The 12,885-nt window shown below is 39.2% G+C and overlaps 2 protein-coding genes across 4 annotated transcripts; one reads left to right on the top strand and one right to left on the bottom strand.

The window, feature by feature from the left end:
• Nucleotides 1-3,933: 3,933 nt before the first annotated feature.
• scamp5a (secretory carrier membrane protein 5a) lies at nucleotides 3,934-9,400 on the bottom strand. 2 transcript variants are annotated; one of them, XM_026312144.1, is made up of 7 exons: nucleotides 7,870-8,061; nucleotides 6,916-6,997; nucleotides 6,675-6,794; nucleotides 5,691-5,847; nucleotides 5,499-5,600; nucleotides 5,006-5,123; nucleotides 3,934-4,864 (listed from the first exon to the last, which is right to left on the bottom strand). In XM_026312144.1, the coding sequence occupies exons 2-7, from the start codon at nucleotides 6,920-6,922 to the stop codon at nucleotides 4,676-4,678; spliced, it is 693 nt and encodes a 230-aa protein (XP_026167929.1). In that variant the 5' UTR covers nucleotides 6,923-6,997; nucleotides 7,870-8,061; the 3' UTR covers nucleotides 3,934-4,675. The 2 variants fall into 2 exon arrangements, with proteins under 2 accessions (XP_026167929.1, XP_026167928.1); XM_026312143.1 differs by lacking the exon at nucleotides 7,870-8,061 and adding an exon at nucleotides 9,191-9,400 and having other exon boundaries at nucleotides 4,676-4,864.
• Nucleotides 8,748-12,744, top strand: parp16 (poly (ADP-ribose) polymerase family, member 16). 2 transcript variants are annotated; one of them, XM_026312141.2, is made up of 7 exons: nucleotides 8,748-9,105; nucleotides 10,007-10,203; nucleotides 10,718-10,855; nucleotides 10,934-11,140; nucleotides 11,289-11,460; nucleotides 11,557-11,701; nucleotides 11,838-12,744. In XM_026312141.2, exons 2-7 carry the CDS (start codon nucleotides 10,015-10,017, stop codon nucleotides 11,971-11,973), a joined length of 987 nt encoding a protein of 328 aa, XP_026167926.1. In that variant the 5' UTR covers nucleotides 8,748-9,105; nucleotides 10,007-10,014; the 3' UTR covers nucleotides 11,974-12,744. The 2 variants fall into 2 exon arrangements, with proteins under 2 accessions (XP_026167926.1, XP_026167927.1); XM_026312142.1 differs by lacking the exon at nucleotides 8,748-9,105 and adding an exon at nucleotides 9,511-9,525.
• The last annotated feature ends 141 nt before the right edge of the window (nucleotides 12,745-12,885 follow it).

A 12,885-nucleotide genomic window follows, 5' to 3' on the forward strand; every position in this document is an offset into this window, starting at 1 on the left:
TGTTGGCTCTTTTGCAGTTTGTTTGTCTGCAAGAGTATATTTGAACGGCAACTCAGGTAACAATACTTTGGAGGAGAATCTGTACAAGTATATGTTGAGTTCTGGGTTATTTTCTTGGATTAATTAACGCTCAGTTGCTGACGTTTAGGCTTACTCACCTACTGATCTGATGTCAAAAACAGAAAATGTAATGAGCTTTACAATACTCTGGGTCTTTTAAATTAAGCAGTGTAAGAGGATTTTTATGGCATGATGGCAGTAGCATGATGACCACCCCACATAATAGCTCAGTAATACCCACTGTAATGTTATTTCCCCCTCCCCAATACTGAAATAGATGTGATTTCAGCGTGTGGTCTTTGTGATGTTTGCACAACTGGCAGCAATGTGCCTGGAGAGGTCAATTACAACAACACATTCTGAACTAAATATTTTCAAATCAGGTAAAGCTGTTTTTTTTTTTTTTTTCCCCCACTCCATTACAGGTCTAATATAGGGGGAGGAATTATCAGAAAAGCTGCACCCGTAAATTATTTGAAGATATAAGTACAACTTCCCTGCCACATAGCCTCCTTCCAAAATGCCAAAACTCTGGTCCAAGGGGACGTTGAGAATTGATTAGAGTTTTATAGTTACGCAGTGGTGAAAAGACTTCGAGGCTTCTTTACCTGGACTGTGTGTTGAAAAGTTTCATTTATCGCCAAACAGGTGGCAGAGTCCGGCACCGTTGACTCATTTTTTTTTTTTTTTTTTCCATTTTTCAATTGAAGAAATTTTGACCATGTACAGTAATTTGTAAACTTGCATCAAGTTTATGAATAAAGAATTTTAAGATGACCTGTTTTCTGAGTTTCTGCGCATATCATTTAAATTGATGTTTAGTTACTGTTACTTAAATTTCATATATATTAGATTACTAGTTTATTGAATAACTGATTATTTTGGTTTTCTAATGATACAATCATCCAAAATGCACAGAAGAAAATTGGTTTGTACAAAAAACGTCTACACAATACCCCATTATCACATTCGGACAAGACTCAGGTTCAGAAGTAATGAGCATTCAGAGAAATATCTCACATCTGTTTCAAGTGTAATACCGTATCACTGTAATAACCAGCTACTGAATCTGAAGACATTTTCAAAGAAGACTCAAAAGTGACACAAGGAAAAAACCTTTTCACTGAAATCAACGTGACAGATGTTTTTCTCTCATATGAGAGAAAAACTGCTATTTCCTCACGTACTTTGGTACTAATTAAAACAAAAACAGGAAGTTTCTTGAACCAAGAAAACTCACAGCTGTAGTAGCTGTGAAAGGGGTGGGGTTCAGGGTCTGAATGCATTGAAAATTCAGAGATTTTAGTTTTTGAGAGATAATGAGATGAGACAAACGTTAAGTTTAATTTAGGGAAATTCAGGTAGTCTTGTAGTGAAGGTAATAAGTATTAAGAAGTAAGTAGTCAGTCCAGTTCATGTTGGGGATGAAGGATCTGTTGAATCGTTCTGTCCTGCAACGAAACGAGTTGTCCACTGTGGCTGCTTCACTGCTCCACCAGGACGTTGTGAAGGAGTTACTAACAAATGATATGAAGATTCATAGTTATTCTACATCTACAGCCATGTCGGAGATATTTTGACTGTGTGTTGAGGACTAGTATGCAAAGTCATTAAATAACAAAACAAGATGCAACAAGAACTGTTTAATATCTATTAGGGTAAGACTAAATAATACAAAAGTAATACACAAAAATTCCTCATTTACTTCACTTATGGAGACACAGCCTCCTCAAACATTTCATTCATCTAATTAGAGCATGTTCATATTGAATGTGTTTATCCATGGCATATATTTACCTCATCTCCAGTAATTATATATTTCTATCTATTTATGCTATGGTACATGATAATACATATCAAACAACATACAGTATATATGGGAAGCTAATGGGAAATGGCTTTTAGAAGCTTTCATACAGCAACATGAAATGCAGAGTATTAGCTTTCAATTGCACTGAAGTTCCTGCTACACAATAACTATACAGCTAGAATTTCCATAATCACATGAACTGTGCTGTATGTACATGTGGCAGAAAGTTTGGACTGATCCAAAAATTCACCATGATAACTTACTACACAGAGAAAAGGTGCTTGTTTTTTCATATTTGTGCATACCTTCACATTTAATTGATAGATCTGATAAGCTAAACTTAGTGCATTTACTGACAGATGATTATGTGAATGGTACAGTTTACAGGGTTATACTTAATAACTACTGTATGTGCATCTGCTGGTGAAAATGTTTATGCAACTGGAAAATTATTCTAGTAGTGTCAAACTTGAAAACAGGCCAGTTTTTTTTAAATTCATAACATTTATATTTTATGGTTATAAATGTTTTGTCTACATTTGAAGCCTGCACATCGGGACCCCCATCTGTAATTCCACTGTTTAGTATATTTATGCTAGTATTGCTCCACTATGATTCATTTTGAGTTTAATTTGCATTGATGTCAACAACCGTGCAAACACTACTTAAAATTTTCCAAAAATTATAATTAAAAAAAAAAAAAAAAAATCTGTCACCCACAGCCATGGAAAGACACAATGAACATGTGCTGCACACTTACCCTTGCATCCCAAAATACACAGACAAATTAGGTTCATACAAAAAAAAACAACTAAAAAGTAAAATAACAAACAGTCTACTGAATACCACATTATCACAATCAGACAAGACGACTCAGGTTCAGAAATAATGAGCATTCAGATACACATCTCACATCTGTTTCAAGTCTAATACCATATCACTGTAATAACCAGCTACTGAATCTGAAGACGTTTTCAATGAAGACTCGAAAGTGACACAAGGAAAAAACCTTTTCACTGAAATCACAGCGACCCTGTCTCTGACTGAACACATCCGGCCTCACAAAGGTTACACACAAATACTCTTTCAATTTCACTTCATCGAGAAATAACTGGCTTGAATTTTACACTCTGTTTTCTTTTATATAAATATCTGTTACATCTACTCATGGAATAACACCAACAGCCACAAAATGACACACTACGGCCTGAAATCCAGAGCTTCAGAAACAAGTAGTCATTTAAGCATTTACATGTAAAGGTTAGTGGGAGAATTTGCCAAGGAAGGGGAAACATCCATCACTTCATACAATGCTATGACCACCTACAACAATTATTATTTACTATATGTCCAACCTACGAGCAGTTTGGTTTTCTTTCACTTGTGACCTGTACAATTTGGAATGTTTTATCCAATGAACAGCAACCCGAACTACTGCCTGTGCTTCACTGTAACATAGCGACAATAAAAGATAAAAGAAGATAAAAGAAGACAGAAGCCCAACATGACACTTAAAGGGCTTTACCAGTAGAATTTCTAACCAGCTAAAACACCTTTCCTGAGAATGTAAATAATACTGAATCAAACTGAAAGGTTCATTAACGCAGAGCAACTCCTCCTACATTTTAGAAAAATGGGTCACCAAAAAAAATATTCTTTGGGATTTTCAGAAATTCAGCCTTCAGCAACTTCTGGTTGTAATTCTATTACACACACGTTGATATTTCTCATCCTTTTTTTTAATATTCTGAAACTGTGGTTATATAGAAATATAACCAGTGTTTGGCCAAGTTCAATCTTTTCGACAGAAACGTGTCCAAGTTTAAATAGAGTACGAAAAAGGTGACGACTCCCAAATAAATACCTAAAAAAAAGATAGTTTGATATTATTCACTTTTTTGCTGAGAATTAAAGGGGAAGCTTAATGCCACTGTCTATATAATAAATATGAAGCTGCCATTAGCAGCCTGTTATCTTAGCTCAGCACAAAGACTGGAAGCAGCCTGCTTCTGTCCAAAGGAAACAAGCACTCACTAATGAACACGTTGTATCTCACCGGTTTTAAATGTGCACTTTTCTACCTTCAGAGAGCTAAGCTAACTATTTTCCAGTCTTTATATTAAGCTGCTAGCGGTAGCTTCATATTTATTGTACAGACGTGAGACTGGTATTAATCTTCGAATCTAATTCTTGGCAAGAAAAAGAATAAAAAGAAACATTCTCATACTTTCTTTAATGGGAAATTGTTTTTTTTGATATCTTGATATACAGCACATCAATTAGGGGGAAATTGTTTTATTGTTTGGTGACGCTATGACTTCAAGGCTACAGAAAGGCGGACCCTCAACAATATGGCTATTACAGCACCTGTAAAAAATAGTATTAAAGGTAAGAAACACAAGTGTGACAGGTAGAGGCAGAGAAGTTACTCTGTGCTGAACACAATAACTAGTGGAGCTCAGGGGATTAGTTTTAGGTGTATTCTGTGTCCCTGTTAGAAAGAAAACGCACATTGAACTGCTAAAACTGAGCAGCATAAGAGGTTAAAAAACAAACAGCAGTTTTGAATAACTGCCTGTCAAAAAATGAGAATTGTCTTAAATTATTAACACCCATGTGTGTGTGTCTGTGTGTGAAGATTGAATAAAAGTACAATTCCACCAAAAAAACTGGACTTTTCTCTACATTGTTCTCTTTAAATTCGTCTTGTACAGTGTTAGAATGAAGGGCACCTAATTCTGAATTGCGTTCTTAATTGATGCTTTGTGGTCTCGCCCACTCAGCAGCCTGGCCCCCTCCTCTGTCCTACATCGGCTCATCATAGTTGTAGGTGGGAGCTGCTGAGTACTGGTTCTGCTGCATGGCTCCCTGTGCGGCTCCCATGGCTGCCTGCTGAGCTGCCTGCTGGACATGAGGGTTCTTCCAGGCACCAGTGGCCCACTCCTCCTGGGCCTTACCCAGACTGCCACCACTGCCACGGTAGAAGTTATGAACCTGCAAAAGCCAACGCATATTATTAACATTACTGTGTTTATTGAAAAAAAAAAAAAAAAGTTCTACATTATTAAACTTTAAATGAAGTGCGTGTGACTATGCACAAAGTCAGAAGCGAAGAAGAAGAAATGTATAGGCCACCTTTGTGAGGGCGATGAAGGACAGCACAGCCACCGCAGTAAACATGATGGTGGGAATCAGCATGACCACAGCTGACCCGATGTTGGTGCTGAAGAAAGTGATTGTAGCCAGCCAGCCACTGAGGGGAACAACAAATGAATTAGCATAATCACATACTTATCACATTTTAGATTTATAGGGTGCAGTGGTAATGAATTTATAGTGCCTTATTGTGGATAGTGTTTAATAAGATGTGAAATCCTTGATTTAAACTTGTAACTTCCCACTGATTTTTATTGTATTAACCACCAAGTTAAAGAAAATTTTTGCGAGGAATGGGGTTCACACCTCCAGTGAAGCTACAGAAACTTTGAGGGTCTATGCCACGGAGCACAGAAGCTTTGCACTGACCCAACATCCCGCTAAGACACTTTATGTTGTGTTTTTCCTTTCATTTGTAACCCATTTGCATTTGCACATTGTGTGTAAAATATTAGATGTCCACATCTCTTACCACACTCCCCAGCCTGGAATTCCAACAGTCTGGATAATACTGATCACCACCTGGGCCATGAAGACGAAGAAGAAAGCCATAAAGTTGAAAGAGCTGTCGGTCCTGCACAGAGAGAATAATCAGTGTGAGAAATGATCTGGTTCAGTGGAGCAGCAGACACAAACCTTTATACTCAGAGTGGAACCAGCTTACTTGAAGGCCTTGTAGATGGGCCTGAACCAGCACACGTATGAGCAGGGGGTGAAGAGGATGAGCCACAGGAAGGCCATTCCAAAGTTGGTCGCTCCACCGCCTCCACACATCCACGCCAGACAGCCAATCAGATTAACAGCTAGTGTGGCGCTATTCACTGTCAACATTACAGAGGAGCAGTGATAACCAAAACATATAAGACTGAAAACAAAAACCTCGTTGGCGAATATCCCACAGACACATTACTCATAGTACAGCAGGACTGAATCACTATGAATCTCAGCAACTACTCAACAGTAAAATGTTCAATTCTATATCAAGACCAAGTCTATTTAGCACAAGACACACAATTTCTATTCTACAAATGCCAAACATTTTATAAACTAATTTACATTTTCACCACACTTACATTCTTGGTTTCAAATGGCAGAACCTATGTGGTAATAAAAACAACACCATGATGCTGATGTGAATATTACAATATGACATGTCACTACTGTCTACTGTTATCACAGGGGCTGTAACTAATGACTCCTACCCTGATTAATCCATTGATCATTTTATTGATTAATAAATTAGTTATTGGATCTACGTAATGGCAAAACATAGTGTTGTAAATTCTAAATATGTCTTATATTGCCTGAACAACAGACGAAACTCATAAATCACTGAACAAACAGAAAATGTGTCACACGTCTATGTCTAGATACAATATTTCCTAATATATATAAAAATGCACAAAGAAAACTAGAATTGTCTGGATTATAGAGACATTCTGCTCCATCTGCTCACAAAGCTTTACTGGAGTGCCTGGGTTCTCTCTCTGACATGAGAGATCAAACCTGGTGACATGTTAACAGTTTATACCAGCATGCAAGTGACATAAATGCTGAAAGTTGAGCTGTAGCAGGAGATCAAAATGTAGTATTTGCTAAACTGCAAGCCAGCAATCAGCACACAAAGTTTTCCTGCAACTACACTCACGGATCCATAGGTAGTACAGCCTTTTGCACATGGTGCGACGCTGGTCTGGGATCTCATTGAAGTCTTGGTAAAAACACGGCTTGAGGGGGATGAATCGAGGCAGGGGAGGGAAGTTGTTTTCTAGAATACAAAGACACGGTCAAGTGCATTTTATTAAGAAAGGATTTAGCCTTTATGAATGGGTTTATTTTGCATTATTTTGCATGCTGCAGCCTTTAGCTGAATGGAAAGGAAAACATACCTGCCATGATGACCCTTCAATATTTTCCTCCACTTGAAAACAAGCACGCAGACTTCCCGTCTCAGCTTCCCTGAAACCCAAACTGCAAAAACAGAGCTGTGTTATTAGGTGTGAACTCACTATAACACACACTTGTAGCCAACAGGCCACAATGCTCCACAGGCCTCCTTGTGGCTGCATGCACACTTCATTGTAATAAAAGGCGTTGAATCCTCATATGGTTTGATTTGAGGTGGAACCCAGCAGTTCCGGTGCACCCACCCATTACGGAGTATCGTTCATTATGTCGACAGAGATAAACATGTTTTCCTGACTACATATTCCAGCTGTGCAATGCGCGCCGTGACAAAGTGTGGCCTTGTCGTGATTCCTCCAATGAATTCTGGGCGCAAAATATTCATTTATAAATAGACACAGGACTATATAGTTTACAGGTTTGATTATAGAGGTGTTTCTTTAGCTTCTTCTCGTTTAAATAGGCGATAATCGACCACTTTCAACATTATTTCAGCGTGACTGCAAATCACGTTAAATGCATATGATGGCAGAAGTGGAGTAGCCTATAGCTCTGAAGGGCATCTTTCTGCTATAGATGCAACAATCGTTCCCAACCAAAAAACAGGCGGATATTGGTTTATTTTCACGCATTGTGATGCTAAACCTGTCTTTAATGTGTTTTCCTTTCGGCCGATGGCAGTGATGCTGCAGCAGGGCTCAGCGCATCGTGATCACAGACGATGGAGAAGCGTCCTTCAGCCTGTGCGACACGGTGCATCGGCGCTTTTCTCCATCCTTCATCCGGCAGGTCAAACCCAAGATGTTCACAGTGAACCCGCTACAGACTACAGATTACGATGAATTACTGGGCGACGTAATGAAGTTTAATACATTCGTTTCCTTCCCTGCCCTAGGTGGGGTGTAATGAATGAAAACGCGGCGCTTAAAACGCCTTACCTCTCGTTTAGTCCCGAGAACGTCGCTGGAATCCCTCGGTTCGTTTAAAATGCATCCTATAGATTAATCCGCGTTGAAACACATCAGTGGAAAACGGACGAATCTGGCGCTCGATAAGATTAATGTGTGTCAAAATTCCTCAAATGATGGGTTTGGGGGCTGAGAGGCGGTCACGTGACGTAAGGTCTTTTCTTTACGCACATACCCCCCTCCTGGTTGTACACCCGCCCGGGCAGGACCAGGGCCCCGAGGGAAAAAAAAACAAAAAACCCGGATTAGTTGCTAGCCTGAACTGACCAATCAAAATGCAGAGGTATTTCAACAAGCCCCGCCCCTCCTTGATGCTGTCCACAGTGCTGAAACTCAGAGGAGGCATTACACACTTTGATCTGATTGGCTGCTTGTTAGCACAGCTAATGCAATACGTCACAGGAAAAATGAAAATGTTCACCTGACAGTTCACCTCTGAGAGGAAAATAACATCACAATGGTGCAGTGATAATTAACAAGATCTTTTAACTTTTTCCTCGCTTTGCAGAATCTAAAAAAGTGTGACATGGCATATGCCACACAATATTGCCACAGATCTGACTTACTTTCCCTGGGCTTTTTTTACGTCCTCTTCAAAATGTCGAGAGGCACAACCCCTGTCAGCCTTTCTCTCCCGAGACCTAAGCACTCTGAAACTAAAAAGAAAACCTTTTTTTTATTAAAATCTAATTTTTACTCATGCATTCTTGCAAATTTAGCTTGGGGTAAGTTGTAATATTTTTTTAAAAATGTTGCAACTTACCCTAAGCAAGTTTGTTACAAATGTCCCTAAGTATGAAGGTAGGTATTTATTATGGGACTGTTGTACTAGACCCGTTAATTATATCCAATAATGTAAACAAATGTAAATAATATTCTCAGTATCGGAACAGTATGCCGGATGCTGCTTTCATGTCTCCTCGTAAAAGTCCTATTTTTGGTGCTTTACGGTTCATGATAGAATGAGGAAGAGAAAATACACACCAAACATGTATTGACGTTTGACAGCGTGGTTTCCCCTTGTATTCGCTTCTTGGCATGTCTTCCCATTTTTCCCAATTTATCTTCCCGGTTTGTGTTTATAAGTACCTGCATGTGAAAACATCTTGTAATTCCGACGTTTTTTTACGCCACCTGAACACAGCAGTGCTAACTCAAGCTAACGATGACGCTTCCTGTAGTGCTATGAGTTGAACAACGGCGAAGGTAACGGCAAATATTGATATAAAACTAGTGTTTGTGAGGTGAAACGGGTCTGAATGCTACAGGAGTGTAATCATAATACATTCACAACCCCAGGGCAGTGTGACAGCGCTGCTTTTGTTATCAGTAATATCGGCAGCACAGCTAATGTTAGCTAACATGCTAGTTAAGATGCTAACATAATAACCTTAGCTTTGGTCTGTGTACAGCAAGTACACTGACTGAACTACTGTACTTAAGTATAGATGTAAGTACTTTCTTCTACTCCACTACATTTCAGAGGCAAATACTGTACTTTTTATTATCGTGACAGCTAAGTTAGCAAACTATAGCTGCCTGTTGCTTTACAGGTTAAGATTTAACATGCAATATGAAACATGAAGCTTTGATCGTTAATAATTAATTGTGAAGGTGTCGCGTTGGGTAATTCTGAAAATTTTTAAACCCAATAATCAATCAGGGATACAGGAATAAATCGGGAATCTTAGCTATTTCCAGCCCAGTCAGTAGCCTAGGCAATAGTAAATAGAAAGGATGGCAGAGAAGATAATTCTCCAAAATATGCAACATCCTCCTTCACACATGTTGGACTGTGATGGAATTGGAGCAGGAACGATTAGTGTATTAATGCATCTGGAATTGACAGGAAATTAGTTATTTTAATAGCCAAGTATCATTTAAACCAGAAAAATGCCAAACATTTTATGGTTGTAGTTTCTCAAATGTAAACATTTGATGGTTTAACTTGAAGTCATCATTTGGAAATTATTTCCACAGTTCACAACTATGCAACCACCTTGAATCCATTTCTGCTAGCTGTCAAATGTGTTATTATGAGGTGTTAGTTGTCCTTTTAACACCTAACTTAATTTCTCACTTGTGTGATATCTTATCTTGTCTGCAGTGCTGGGAATGCAGCCACCGCTCCCACCTGAGGCTGTCAGAGAGCTAGTGTGCTCATGTCTGCACAGAGACCCAGTAGCAGCAGACCTCCGCTGCAGCCTGTTTGTTGCTGCTGCACAGAACTACAAGAGGGACTCTTTACTCAGACCCTTCCCTCCTAGATACATAAGTGGAGGCAATAAGGACTTTGAGGAGCTGGTAAGAGATATAGTGACAGTCAAAAGCTTGTGAATACCCTATATTGGAGCTCTGCCATATTTTCTGTGACCTGATTTTAGCAGTAATGACGGTACATGAACTGAGGAAAAATATTAAGTTTTACTTTGATTTAGCTAGGACGCACCTGCCCATTGTTAGCATCATGGAGACATGATACACACACACTTGGTGGCAGTAATGTGCTGTTCATGTAGCAGTCTATCCCTGAAAAGCTGAAGATCAAGACTAAAATGCTAAAATAGAGGACTTACAGAAAATCTTATTTTCATTTGTTAGCATGTATATGCTGTGTATTAATTACATCTTAGATTCTGTGGGCCTGGTTTGAAACAGGAACCCGTGGTGGTAACATAGATGCGGAGATGATAACGTTCGAGCAAACAGATGGTACAAAGATGACAAACATAAAAGGCGAAGACATTCTACTGACAGGCTGGCATCTGCTGTGAAGGTATTGTAACAAAACTAATAAAAGTTTTCTTTTGTTCTCTAGTTGGCAGATGTGAACTCTTTGCCTGGTGTGAGGGAGTTGGTGAGACTACGCCATGGACAGGGAGATCATCATCTAGCTCTAACACACTGGATTCTCTCTTCAAAGAGCTTTGCTGTTAAAACAGTACAGAAAGATGAGGTACGTCATTGCAAATTTTCGGTGAATAATAAACGAGGTTGTCTTTAACCACTTGTTGTTTTGTCACATCTCCACCAGTATGACAGACTTTGTAAGCTGACAGAAAATGAAGGGGTTTCTGCGCCTGTGCCAGACTTCCTGTTTGAGCTAGAGTACTGTGATCAGATGAATGCCAGGTTTGAGAAGACAAGAGCAGGCAGAAACGTCTTCTATGCATTCCACGGGAGCCGACTGGAGAACTTCCACTCAATCATTCACAATGGTCTGCACTGTCACCTCAACAAGGTCAGTACAGCTAGCATCTGTTTCTATCTCTGCTGTGCCGTTACTGGCTGGTTCATTGTGGAAAATACTGACATTGTGCAGGGAATAATCATTCTTCCACATCAGAGAGGTCCAGTCATTTATCTGCTGTTTTTTTGCGTCTATACAGAACTCTGTGTTTGGAGAGGGGACCTACCTCACCAGTGACCTCAGCATGGCTGTCCTCTATAGTCCCCACAGCAGTGGCTGGCGAGAAAGTCTCCTGGGCCCACTGCTCAGCTGTGTTGCCTTGTGTGAAGTCATTGATCACCCAGACGTCAAGTGCCAGGTCAAGAAGAAAGGTGTGTACCCCATGTAATGTACTGGATACACAGAATCTGGATCCTGTATGTTCATATCACTTCATATTAAAACCATCCTCTCATTTCCCATTTCAGATTCAGATATCATTGACCGTCAGCGCTCGAGGGCAAAGAACAGTGAAGGAGGGGAAGTACCACAGAAATACTTTGTAGTCACCAACAATCAGCTTTTGAGAGTCAAGTACCTGCTTGTTTACTCTCAGAGGAGGCACCTATCCAGGTAAGAATCTCCTGGGTCAGTCAGTCTTGACAGTTATTTTCTCAATGAAATGATTTTGTTTTGTCTGTAAAATATCTCACACTCGACGGTGACGTCTTCAGATGCCTTGATATGTCTTGATATGTTTCTTCTTCAGACGTTCCCGCAGCACCTCCTGGATCCTCAAACACCACTTTGCCATCATGATGAGTCTGTACCTTCTGCTGCTCATATTCATCGGTGCCTTTAACTCCACAACCTTTGTATCTTTTTGGAACAGGCTATTCAGGTGACAAGACAAAAGGACAAACAGCCTGGATGTTTATTATCCACTGTGCCTTCCTGATCAGAGACTGACTAGAGGTCTGAGCAAAGATGAAGCTTATGCATCTCAATACTGTTCTGACTTTACAATCATACTTTTCTTTGTACAAATAATTATAATTACCATTATTCTAAGACAAATATCTTTTCAGTTAGCAGCTAAAGAGGATCCCGTTTTGTTGAGATTTGTAATTCTCCATTCTGCATTTAAAGAATGTTAAGTAATGTTTATCTGTAACCTGTATGGTTTAGTAAATGTTCAGTTTTGTAGATAAGCTCCATTGCTGTGTGGTTTTAGTCCTCTGGTGACTTTCATTAACTGAAGTGGAAAAGAGCTGCTCATTCAAACGTCATAAATTCCTTCTGAGATGCAATCAGACGCAATTTCTGTCTTAAGTATGGAGGATTTGTAGCACGTTATAACTGACTTATTATTGGTTCTAATGCCTGAATAGCTGTTAATCAGGCAGAAATGACATTGTTCCTTTAAATTGTTAATTTTAATATTATGACTATATTATGCAGGTTTTTGGACGTGAATCAGTTGGAGCCTTTCATGACATGATTTAAATGTTACTTTATGATATAGAGGTGATAGTTGTGATTGTGCTGATTTTCAAAATGCTTGGTCATAGAAAGGCAACTGTCCTTAAAGTACTAAAGAAAGTAAGCTCTGTACCATGCAGGCCACCAGTCCTTTAAATCTGGTGTTGACACTAATAAAATTCTACTGTACCATACTTTACTTTTTGAATACTTTTAATATCTTTTGTAAATACTGTTTGTTTTAAGAGCAAGTGACCAGGCTTATTTAAGATCCCTATAACATCCCACATTATTCAGACAGAGCTGTTTGGAGCTGCTTCCTTTAATAATGTAGT

Source organism: Mastacembelus armatus, chromosome 6 (assembly GCF_900324485.2).
Source record: "Mastacembelus armatus chromosome 6, fMasArm1.2, whole genome shotgun sequence".
NCBI classification, from domain to species: Eukaryota; Metazoa; Chordata; class Actinopteri; order Synbranchiformes; family Mastacembelidae; genus Mastacembelus; species Mastacembelus armatus.